Raw genomic sequence first — 12,703 nt, 5'->3', positions numbered from 1 at the left:
CCTGTAATCCCAGCACTTTGGGAGGCCGAGAGGGGCGGATCACAAGGTCAGGAGATCGAGACCATCCTGGCTAACATGGTGAAACCCCGTCTCTACTAAAAAATACAAAAACTAGCCGGGCGAGGTGGCGGGCGCCTGTAGTCCCAGCTACTCGGGAGGCTGAGGCAGGAGAATGGCGTAAACCCGGGAGGTGGAGCTTGCAGTGAGCTGAGATCCGGCCACTGCACTCCAGCCTGGGCCACAGAGCGAGACTCCGTCTTAAAAAAAAAAAAAAATTGGCAACTGCGAAGCTCTTTATTCCAGGTGTTGTTCATCACTGCTGTAGAAATGATAGAGCCCTGAAACTGTCCTTCCCAGGGACGGTGTGTGCTTGTTCATATTTTCAGGAAGGGAAGAAGTAGATGGGACAAGGAAAGCCGAACACTTTTCTCATAGTAGTAGCTGTCAAGGTTACGTCACAATATTTTAAGGAAATGATAACAATAACTAATTTATTCAGCATTTACAGGCTATACCGTGTTTTCCACCATGGTAATAATAGTCCACTGTTGCTGTTGCTTATGAAAGTCAGCCCAGACCTGTCAACCCATGTTGTTTTCAGAACTGAGATTTACTGTCCTGCTACGTGTGAGATGCAGGATAAGCCGAGAAAGTATTATGAAATGTTTTTTACATGTATTTATCAACCCAGGAAATACTGAACTCTGATGACGCCTGGCCTGTCAGGAACTGGACCAGCCACACCTGCTTTGGAGGGAAAGTCCCCAGATTCCATGTTGTGCAGTTTGAGCCTCCCATTCCATCAAGGGAATAAAGTTGAGATGCACAAAATAGTCGAACACTTAAGAGTCTGGTGGAAGTGCCACTGTCCATCAGCCCACATTTGCCCCCCTCCCTGCAGAGGTGAGGTGCTGTCCTCGGGGCCCTGCACAGCTCCAGAGCACCTTCAGGGAAACTGCCCCTTCCTCCCACCACTGCAAACAACCAGGCTCAGTGCAAAGCAGAAGGCGAGCAAGAGTGGAGTGTGGCCAACCAGGGCGCCCGCTCTGCTGTCATGGTTAGTTGGGTTTTCAGCCACATCTTTTTTTTTGAGACGGAGTCTTGCTGTCCCCCAGGATGGAGTGCAGTGGCGCGATTTCAGCTCACTGTAACCTCTGCCTCCCAGGTTCAAGCAATTCTCCTGCCTCGGCCTCCTGAGTAGCTGGGATTACAGGCACCTGCCACCACACCCGACTGAATTTGTACTTTTAGTAGAGAGGGGGTTTCACCATGTGGTCAGGCTGGTGTCAAACTCCTGACCTCGTGATCCGCCTGCCTCGGCTTCCCAAAGTGCTGGGATTACAGGCGTGAGCCCCTCCTCCAGCCTCAGCCACATCTTGTAAAATGTGTGGCTTGTGGCTGAATAGAAGGTTAAGTTTGTTTGGAAAATAGAGGGTCTCCCTTGTATAGGGAGAGCCTTGCACGTAAGTGCTCACACAGATTTGCTTCCTGATACAGCAGAGCTGGAGTGGCTGTTCCGTCTGGGCAGAGACAAGCTATGGCTGTGGATTCGTCTACTCAGTCACCTACTTTTAGTGCAGGAACACTTGGGATTGTAGTTTCACTTACATAGACATGGCATGCAATAACAATATAAATACATAAGAGTAAAAATAAAGGCTGGGTACACTGCCTCACGTCAGTGACCCCAGCACTTTGGCAGCTGAGGCAGGCGGATTGATTGAGCCCAGGAATTTGAGACCAGCCTGGGCAACATAGTAAGACCCCTTCTCTACAAAAAATAAAATTAGCCAGGCCTGGTGGTGTGCAGCCCGTGGTGCCAGCTACCGGGGAGGCTGAAGCACGAAGATTGCTTGAGTCCAGGAGGTGGAGGCTGCAGTGAGCTGAGATCGCACCACTGCACTCCAGCCTGGGCAACAAACTGAGACCCCATCTCAAAATAAATAAAATACAGTACTTAGGCAGAAGCATCCTTACAAAGGATAAAGTACCCCAAGAAGACATGATGAGATTTTCCTTTCTAAAAACAAAAATGTGTCGTGATCGGGTCTGCCTTGCTTATGTGCTCTTACTGATGGCAGATGATGTATGTACATTTCACAAGTTTCACATTTCCCTCAGGAAGCCACGCTCTGACCATAAACTCACATGGACAGTTTTTTTTAATCAAGAGATAACGTTAACTTTGTCTTTGAAATAGAAAGTTTTATTCATTTTATAAATATGTGTATAATTATAAATGATTTTCATATAAATATCTATTTGTATATATATTTCTGTAATTATAGTTACATACTTCATGCATATACCCCTTGTTTGTAAACGTTTGTAAATTTAATGCCACTATAATTAGGGGCGTTTCATTTTTCTTTTTTAGCCTGGAGATTTGAAAAAGAGAATTGAATCTCTGATAGACAGAGACTATATGGAGAGAGACAAAGACAATCCGAATCAGTACCACTACGTGGCCTGACGCATCTGCAGACTGTTCCCCTTCAGGAAACACTAGAATGTACCCTCAGAGCAGGAAGCACACCTGTGCCATTTCTGGGACTCTGACTGATCCAGCTGTGGACATTGGAAGGTGAAGGAAGGGAGGTGGCTCCTGGGTCATCCTTCACAAGGCTGAAGACTTCAACCGGCAGATGTATCTTTTTCCCTCCAATTTTTCCTCTAGTTCTTTTAGGCATTTAAATTGTTTCTGTTACTCTGTGCAAAATAACTTTGAGATTGGACAAGAAGATATTGCTAAAGAGAAGTTCCTTTAAAAGGTCTTGTTCTTGTGTCAAAAAGCTGAAAGTTTGGTTTGTTCTTGTGTGTGATCATGAATGCACAATGAAGAAGACCCTAGATGCTGCATTTTTTAGCTCTGAAGATTCCTTAGGTAACCCTCAAGACAGCTCGCTCAGATGACCAGCATTTAGAGTGAAGACGAGGGCCCTTCGTGGGTGAGCATGAGAAAGAGCCAGGGTTCAAAGCTGGCGAATGGATGGTGCATCTTAGCCACTGGCCTCTCTGTGTTTCCTGTATTTCCAAAAGTTATAAACTTTGATGGCTGATTTTTTGTAAGGTTTCTAAGTGAGCTCCCTGACGTGCCAAGGCCATGGTGTCCGCCCTGCTGCGTCTGTTCATTTCAGCTGAGTTGCTTGTGAATCTCTGTTTTAGGGTTTGGGGCTAGCGTGTTTGTGTTTCCATTCTAAGATTGAGTCTGGCAGTCCCTGTTTTTTTGCATTGGGGTAACTGCTCTTTGATTTTTTTTAATTGCAGTATTTGTATGATTGCAATAATAAAGTTTGGTTTGGTTTTTACAGTCATGCGCAGGGATGATCCTTGTTCTCTGCTGTAAACTGTAAAAAGTTTATGGAGACTTAAAGTCTTGATGTTGTGAAGCAGAGGTTATTTTGTGGAAAGATTAAAAGGATTTTGTTGGTACCTGGTTTTGTGTTGTGTATATATACATGAGGTTGAACAGTGAAAGGAAAGTTCAGTAGTGATGTTAGAAGGGTAACTATGACAAAGATACTTTTGAGATAACATTTAAAAGTACTTTATATTTTACATAATAGCATGTTTCATTTTGATTAAAAGCTACCAAAGGAATTTTGATCATGGCCTAAGTGTTTAAAGCAATATTTTCTGGAATATACCGAGTTTATATAATTTGATTTTGTGCTAAATTATTAAAAGAGTCTCTTTCTGAAACATGCGGGTGGGTTTCCATATTAAAATCCTCACTCTTTAATTGTTATTTCTATCTTTGAGAATTTTCATTTATGAGTTCCATGATATGTGGTCTAAGAAAGGCCAAACAGATTTCTATTTTTATTTCTTATATTTTAAGTTCGTTGTGTCTAGAGATTAATGATTAAATATTGTACATTTAATCATTAAATATTGTAATTTAATGTAGACTTACTTTGAATGAAATTAGTTTAATTGGCCTTAAAATTACATTAATAAAACTTTGTGATATGCAAACGACACATTCTTCATAACTCTTTAGCCGCTTTGACTACTACTGCACTAGACAGAGGTCAGAGCAGGGAGCACCTGTCCCCTCTCAAGTGATGATTCTTTGCTGGCCACCTCTACCACAGAATACCAGCGAGGCTGGGTAGTGACAAATGCATCTTTTTTATCTGGATGATTCGTTGTGAGATGCCTTTAATTTGTTGCATTTGGGCACAGTGGCTCAAGCCTGTGGTCCCAACTATGGGAGAGCAAGATGGGAGGATCGTTTGAGCCCGGGTTCTAGACCATCCTGGGCACCATAGGGAGATCCTGCTTCCATTTTAGTTTATTTATGTATTTATTTATTTTTAATGGAGGTAGAGTCTCGCTCTGTTGCCCAAGCTGGAGTGCAATAGTGTAATCTCAGCTCACTGCACCCTCCGCCTCCTGGGTTTAAGCAATTCTCCCACCTCAGTCTCCCCAGTAGCTGGGTTTAGAGGCACCTGCCATCTAAAGAGATGTCCATTGGGGGTGACTGTCGAGATACACGTGAGAAAAGAGAGACAACAGTGCTGCCCTGTCATCACTGTGTGTGCGGCCTGTGTACGTATGAATAACAACGGCTGAACTCCAGAATGGAGTTCTGGAAGGCTGGGAGCAGGTACGCGAGAATCTTTTCTATGCATATGCCATTTTATATTTTTTTTTTTTTTTTTTGAGACGGAGTCTCGCTCTGTTCCCCAGGCTGGAGTGCAGTGGCCGGATCTCAGCTCACTGCAAGCTCCGCCTCCCAGGTTTACGCCATTCTCCTGCCTCAGCCTCCCGAGTAGCTGGGACTACAGGCGCCCGCCACCTCGCCCGGCTAGTTTTTTTGTATTTTTTAGTAGAGACGGGGTTTCACCGTGTTAGCCAGGATGGTCTCGATCTCCTGACCTCGTGATCCGCCCGTCTCGGCCTCCCAAAGTGCTGGGATTACAGGCTTGAGCCACCGCGCCCGGCCCATTTTATATTTTTTAAATTTTGTGTCAAAAGAATGTTTAAAAGTAATTACAAATTATTAAGAAAACAAAATGGCCCCACTGTGTTGTTTCTTTACCATAAAACACAAGGAATCAGCCAACCCAAAGTAATTGCACTTCCCTGCCCGCTCTCCTCCCAACCTAATCCACTGTTGTCATTATTTTATGGGTTACCTTTGTAATTGTAATGGACATATTGAAACCCTATTCTCTCAATCCATGAATGTACTCAGTTTCTCATGAATGCCTCCTGTATTGGTGGGCCGGGCGCGGTGACTCACGCCTGTAATCCCAGCACTTCGGGAGGCCGAGGCTGGTGGATCACGAAGTCAGAAGATCAAGACCATCTTGGCTAACATGGTGAAACCGCGTCTCTACTAAAAATACAAGAAATTAGCCAGGCGTGGTGGCGGGCGCCTGTAGTCCCAGCTACTCAGGAGGCTGAGGCAGGAGAGTGGTGAGAACCCGGGTGGGGCAGAGCTTGCAGTGAGCCAAGATCACACCATTGCACTCTAGCCTGCACGACAGAGCAAGACTCCATCTCAAGAAAAAAAAAAAAAAATGTAATCCTGTATTTGTGCAGCTCAAAGAATATTGAGCATTAAATAATAAGCATTAAAGACAAGCTATTTCTTTCCACACTCCATTAAAGCTACAAATCTATGTCATATTTTAACTTGCTGTATATTTGTACTATGGCATTTTTGTCCACCTTTTTTTTTTCCTGGAGTTTTTTTTTTTTTTTTTTTTTGAGACAGAGTCTTGCTCTGTCACCCAGGCTGGAGTGCAGTGGCCGGATCTCAGCTCATTGCAAGCTCCGCCTCCCGGGTTTACGCCATTCTCCTGCCTCAGCCTCCCAAGTAGCTGGGACTACAGGCGCCCGCCACCTCGCCTGGCTAGTTTTTTTGTATTTTTTAATAGAGACGGGGTTTCACCGGGTTAGCCAGGATGGTCTCGATCTCCTGACCTCGTGATCCACCCGTCTCGGCCTCCCAAAGTGCTGGGATTACAGGCTTGAGCCACCACGCCCGGCCTTTCCTGGAGTTTTTAATTGCTATTGATGACCAAAAAAAAAAGAATATATATATATATATAATCACTAAGATAATTTCCTTATCACAGTTTGCATAAACCCACTTTTTTTCTTAAAGCACACATTTCAGAGTCAGTCGCAGTGGCTCACGGCTGTAATCCCAACACTTGGGGAGGCCGAGGCAGGCGGATCACAAGGTCAGGAATTCCAGACCAGCCTGGACAACATAGTGAAACCCCGTCTCTGCTGAAAACACAAAATTTAGCCGGGCGTGGTGGCAGGTGCCTGTAATCCCAGCTACTCGGGACGCTGAGGCAGGAGAACCCAGGAGGCTGAGGTTGCAGTGAGCCAAGATAGCACCACTGCACTCCAGCCTGGGTGACAGCGTGAGACTCCGTCTCAAAAAATATATATATATTTATCAGAATCCTGTAATAGTGGTTTTCTTGTTGTTTTGGGGTTTTGTGGGGTTTTTTTTAATATGGAGTCTTGCTCTGTCATCCAGGCTGGGGTACAGTGGTGCGATCTCAGCTCTCTCCAACCTCCGCCTCCCGGGTTCAAGTAATTCTCCTGCCTCAGCCTCTGGACTAGCTAGGATTACAGGTGTGTGCAGCTATACCTGGCTAATTTTTGTATTTTTAGTAGAAACAGGGTTTCACTGTGTTGGCCAGGCTGGTCTCAAACTCCTGAACTCAGGTGATCTGCACGCCTCAGCCTCCCAAAGTGATGACAGGATTACAGCTGTGAGCCATGGTACCTGGCCCTCTGATAAGTAGTTTGGTTTTGGTTTTGAGATGGAGTCTTGCTCTGTCGCCGAGGCTGGAGTGCAGTGGCACAATCTCGGCTCACTGCAACCTCAGCCTCCCGGGTTCAAGCAATTCTCCTGCCTCAGCCTCCAGAGTAACTGGGATTACAGGTGTGTGCCACCACGCCTGGCTAATTTTTTTTGTATTTTTAGTAGAGACTGGGTTTCACCAAATTGGCCAGGCTGATTTCAAACTCCTGACCTTGTGATCCGCCTGCCGCGGACTCTCAGAGTGCTGGGATTAGTGTTTTAAATTGAACTATGGACCAGGCACGGTGGCTCACACCTATAATCCCAGTACTTTGGGAGGCTGAGGTGGAAGGATTGCTGGAGGCTAGGAGTTTGAGACCAGCCTGGATAACAGACCTCAGTTCTACAAAAAAATTTAACAATTAGTCAGGCATGCTGGTGTTTGCCTGTAGACCCAGCTTCTCAGGAGGCTGAGGTGGGAGGATCACTTGAGCCCACGAAGTTGAGGCTGCAGTGAGCTATGATTGCACCACTGCACTCCAACCTGGGCGACAGAGTGAGATCCTGTCTCAAAAAATAAATTAATAATAAAAATAATATAAATAATACAATGAATCGGCCGGGCATAGTGGTTCACGCCTGTAATCCTAGCACTTTTGGAGGCCAAGACAGGTGGATCACGAGGTCAGGAGATCGAGACCATCCTGGCTAACACGGTGAAACCCCGCCTCTACTAAAAATACAATAATAATAATAATAATAATAGAACGAATCATTTGCCTCTTTTTTTTTTGGTTAAGAGACGAGTTCTCATTGTGTTTCCCAGGCCAGAGTCGAGAGTGCTGTGGCCATTCCCAGGCGTGATTCGAGTGTGCTCCCACTTCTGGCTGCATCATTTGCTTTTGAGCCTGTGCATAGCTGTGATCCTGGAACCCATTTTCTCTGCATTCCTGTTTAGGTCCACTCCTTCTTGGATCTCAGTCTTCTCTTTTTCTTGTCTTCTGGTTTTATTAAGTAGATTCGGGGTTTTTTTGTTTTGTTTTTGTTTATGCAACGGAGTCTCACTCTGTTGCCCAGGCTGGAGAGTGCAGTGGCACGATCTCAGCTCACTACAACCTCTGCTTCTTGGGTTCAAGCGATTCTCCTGCCTCAGCTTCCTGAGTAACTGGGATTACAGGCGCACCACTATGCCCAGCTAATTTTTGTATTTTCAGCAGAGACGGGGTGCCACCATTTATAGCCAGGCTGGTCTCAAACTCCTAACTTGCCTCAGCCTCCTGAGTAGCTGGGACTACAGGTACACGTCACCATGCCCAGCTAATTTTTGTATTTTCAGTAGAGACGGGGTTTCGCCATTTAGCCAGGCTGGTCTCGAACTTCTGACCTCAGGTGATCTGCCCGCCTCGGCCTCCCAAAGTGCTGATTACAGGCGTGAGCCACTGTGCCAGGCCTCATTAAGTAGATTCTTAAATGATCTTCTCAGAAAGAATGCATGGGAGACAAATTTTCCAAATCCTAGCTGGACTGTGTTTATTTTACACTTGTGTTGGATTGTTTGGCTACGTAAAAACTCCAGGCTCAAAATCATTTTCCCTCAGAACTTTGAAGGGATTACACTTTCATCGTCTTCTGTTTTCTAGCTCTAAAGACTGGTGCCATTTTGTGACTAACTTGTAGTTCTTTCACGTAACTTTTGGAGTCTTCTCTTCCTGGAGTTCTGGTATTTCACAAGAGTGTCTCAGTGTACGTCCACGTTCATTTGGCCTGCCAGCCACTCACTGAACCTTCAAACTGAAAGACTCAGGACTTCTTTCTGTTGCGGGAAATGTTCTTTTTTAACATTCTACATTGCCTCTTCCCCTTCAACTTTTTTGCTATCACTTTCCCTAGCACTAATCTTTCTAAGTAAACCAACTGGAAGGTCTAATGAGAAGATGGCCTGGCCTCACCTCTCCCCACCCATAGTTCACTGTTCCATCTTTGTTTCTGGTTAGCTTTTCTCTTGGTGGCCTCTATTATCAGATTATAATTTCTTGGTTTTTCTTTTTAATAAAATATTGTTTTATGTTTTTATATTATTTCTTTTTTTTCTTTTTTTCTTTTTTTTTTGAGACGGAGTCTGGCTCTGTCACCCAGGCTGGAGTGCAGTGGTGCGATCTCGGCTCACTGCAAGCTCCGCCTCCCAGGTTCATGCCATTCTCCCGCCTCAGCCTCCGAGTAGCTGGGACTACAGGCGCCCGCCACCACGCCCGGCTAATTTTTTGTATTTTTAGTAGAGACAGGGTTTCACCGTGTTAGCCAAGATGGTCTCGATCTCCTGACCTCGTGATCCACCCTCCTCGGCCTCCCAAAGTGCTGGGACTACAGGCTTGAGCCACCGCGCCTGGCCTCTTTTTTTTTCTTTTTAATAAAAAATTGTTTTTATTTTATTTCTAGAATATCTTCTTGAAACTTAAACTGTCCTCACAGGGTTAGCAGGAATTACATGCCGGGTTCTGGGCAGAGATGCAGTCACAACTAAGCATGAATCAGGCTGCATTCTGGCCCACTTCCTTATAACTGAAAGTCATGTAGCCCTAGATACTGACCGTTTGCACCCCCATTGTTCTCATAGATAGGACCACTGACGTTAGACCCATAAGGCTTTAAACATTGCTTAATATGTTTTTCAGATCCTCAATTCCAGCAGAACAGCTGACATCAACCAGTCAAAGGCTCCCACAGGGCGCTGAGGCGGCATGAGAATGCAGTTTCTTCATCTCCCCCATCCCATGATTTCAGCCTGCACTCTTCAACCCATCAGCAACTCCCACACCTCGGCCACTCTGAAACTCTTAAAATCCCAAGCCCCAAACTCCTCGGAGAGGTGGGTTCAAGGCTTCCTCTGTCTCTTGTTCAGTTCCCCTCTGGGTGTTAAGCTCCGTCTCTGCTGCAGTCCCCAGTGTCTCAGTGTACTGACTTCCTGCACATCAGGAAAACGAAGCTGTTAGGATTAAAATTACACAACCGTGGGGTGTGGTGGCTCACGCCTATAATCCCAGCCCTTTGGGAGGCCAAGGTGGGCAGATTGCTTGAACCCAGGAGCTCAAGACCAGCCTGGGCAACATGGTGAAAACCCATCTCTACAAAAAAATACAAAAATTAGCCAGGTGTGGTAATTTAATGCCTGTACTCCCGGCTGCTCAGAAGGCTGAGGTGGGAGGATGGCTTGAGCCCAGGAAGTCAAGGCTGCAGTGAGCTGTGATCGCACTACTGCACTTCAGCCTGGGCAACAGAGCTAGATCCCGTCAAGAAAAAGAAACAAATTGAATTAGTGCCCTCAGAGAGTTGTACATTTTTTTTCTTTGAGACGGGTCTCAAGTTCAAGCACACGTGTGATCTGGGCCCCCATTCGTCAGGCTTCTGAAGTCGTGTTTTTAGGCACAAGCCTGTGCCCAGGTGTATAGCATCTGGTGCACAGTGCCCAGTAAACACTGGGGAGTGAATGAAGCAGGGCCAGTGGAAGGAACAAAGACCAGCGAGATAAGAACAAGGAGAAGTACGGGCGTGACAGAACCAAAGAAGGGAGTTTCAAGGTGTGGTGAGAATCAGAAACCTCCATTCAGTTTGTGTGCTGGGCCCGAGGGGTGGTGGCTGTGACGAGGGGTGGCTGGAGGCAAGGCAGGGGCCAGGGAGAGCTGCTCTCGGGTAATGAGAACTGAGCAAGCATCAAATTGAGCAAGCAAGAGAAAAAAGGAGAGAGAAAATCTGAGCATACGGAAACGACAAATAACTGTAGGCAAGCTTCCCGGGGAACAGAACAGGGGGACCAAACCCCCGGCAGTGTGATCACCCCCAGCAGAGGCTGCCAGGGAAGCAGAGGGGCGGAGAGCCGAGGAGAGGTACAGCTTTCCGTGGTGAGTGATGGAGGAACCAAGGCCGACTGCAGCGTGGGTTGAGGCAGCATTGCACTGAGAAGTGAATACCCGTTAGGAGTCCACTCTTCACAGCGTGGGTTGAGGCAGCATTGCACTGAGAAGTGGACGCCCATTAGGAGTCCACTCTTCACAGAATAAATAGCACCTTCAAGGCACTGGGATCAGCAGAGAAGCTTTAACACTGGCCAGGTCCCCCCTCTGCCAGGTCCTCCCTCTGTCGCTGTCCAGGTGCCCCTGAGCAAATTCCTGCAATTCTTTAAACCTTGGTTTTCTTATCTTTTAAGTGGAGATAATAATCCTACTTACCTCATGGGGTTGTTCCAAGCGAAGGCACACAAAGCTGCTTAGGACACACACCACACACCAGCAAAGAGGAATGAGTCACAGTCACGCACAAGCGCAGAGTCTCTTCCTCAGGAAAACCCAGTTCCATACAAATCTAAATGGCTTGTCTTCAGAAACGTTCGTGAAGAACTGAAGCAAACGCTGTCAGCTTGGAAGTCTGTATTCAGTGAAAATGCATTCCTGAATGAAGGCAAAGTAATGCCTTTTCAGACAGAGACCTCTAGTAAGAGAAGTGCAGGAGGAAGGAGCTGCTTCAGCTGCTGGAAAGCGAAGACAGATAGAAGCCAGGGTCTGCCAAAGGCTTGGGGAGCGCCCGCAGTCGCAAGCATTTGGGTAAACACACACACAAATTAGCTTCACAGTCTTATTATTTTCTTTAAAAACAACTGGTTAAAGCAAAAATAATATATGTTGGCATTAATACCATATATAGAAGTAAAACATATGACACGACGCAAAGAATGGGAAAGGAGATATCGTCTGGTGAGTGTGATGAGCCAGAGATGCGTGTGGCAGCCCTGGGGGAGATGGTCATGTGGTAACCCTGGTGCAGCCACTAACAATAGGAGAGAGAGACGGAGAGAGAGACGCAAAGAGAGAAGGAACAAGCCAACAGAGGGGACAGTATAATTCGAAAGAACAGTCAATCCAAAGTGTTGACAAAGAGTCAAACTGAAATATTTGAAGAGGTTTATTCTGAGCCAAGTATGAGTGACCAGTGGCTCGTGACGCAGCCTCTGGGGATCCTGAGAACATGTGCCCAAGGTGGTCGGGACACAGACTAATTTACTTTTAGGGAGACATGAGACATCGGTCACATACATGTAAGATGTACATTAGTTTGGTCTGGAAGGGGAACTGCAGGAGGCTCCCAGGTTGTAGGAGATCTAAAATGTTTCTGTTTGGCAATTGGCTGAAAGAGTTATTATCTAAAGATCTGGAATCAACAGAAAGGAATGTCTGGCTTATAATAAGGGACTGGGGAGACCAAACTTTCAGCATGCAGATGCAGCCTCAGAGGGAACAGATTCTCATGAGGCTTAGAGTCTGTTCTATCAGTAATTCCAAACGAGAGGGGGTATCATGAGGCACGTCCAACCCCTGCCCTCATCACGGCCTGAGCCAACCCATCAGGTTAGCCTCGGAAATGCCCTCCCTGATAAGAGGGGTCCATTCACATGCTCTGAGGGGCTTTGAATTTTATTTTTGTTTTACAAAAGGCAGACAGGAAATTCACTTTTTTTTTTTTTTCAGACGGAGTCTCACTCTGCCACCAGACTGGAGTGCAGTTGCATGATCTTGGCTCACTGCAGCCTCTGTCTCCTGGGTTCAAGCGATTCTCCTGCCTCAGCCTCCCGAGTAGCTGGGGCTACAGGCACCTGCCACCACACCCAGTTAATTTTTATATTTTTAGTAGTAGTTTTAGTATACCACATTATTGTCAAACTCAATATTAAGATGTCAGTCCTCTCCAAACTGATATATAGATTCAATCCAGAGCCCAGAAAAGTTCTGGCTTTCTTTATAGAAAAATGACAAGCTAATTCTAAAATGTATATGGAAGTGCAAATAGTCAAAACAAATTTCAAAAGAACAAAGTTGGAAGACTTACTCTACCTAATACCAAGACTTACTATAAATCAAGACATTGCGATATTGGCAA

General features: G+C 45.9%; 1 protein-coding gene across 2 annotated transcripts in view; it reads left to right on the top strand.

The window, feature by feature from the left end:
• The window catches only part of CUL4A (cullin 4A), a 58,371-nt gene extending 54,939 nt beyond the window's left edge, over positions 1–3,432 (top strand). For both annotated transcript variants that reach the window (XM_026447157.2, XM_026447158.2), the window contains one exon: positions 2,378–3,432. In XM_026447157.2, the coding sequence (XP_026302942.1) occupies positions 2,378–2,473 (96 nt within the window). In that variant the 3' untranslated portion in view covers positions 2,474–3,432. The remainder of the gene's footprint in view (positions 1–2,377) is intronic.
• Positions 3,433–12,703: the final 9,271 nt, after the last annotated feature.

Source organism: Piliocolobus tephrosceles, chromosome X (genome assembly GCF_002776525.5).
Source record: "Piliocolobus tephrosceles isolate RC106 chromosome X, ASM277652v3, whole genome shotgun sequence".
Taxonomy (NCBI): domain Eukaryota; kingdom Metazoa; phylum Chordata; class Mammalia; order Primates; family Cercopithecidae; genus Piliocolobus; species Piliocolobus tephrosceles.
This window is presented reverse-complemented; position numbering and strand designations above follow the sequence as displayed.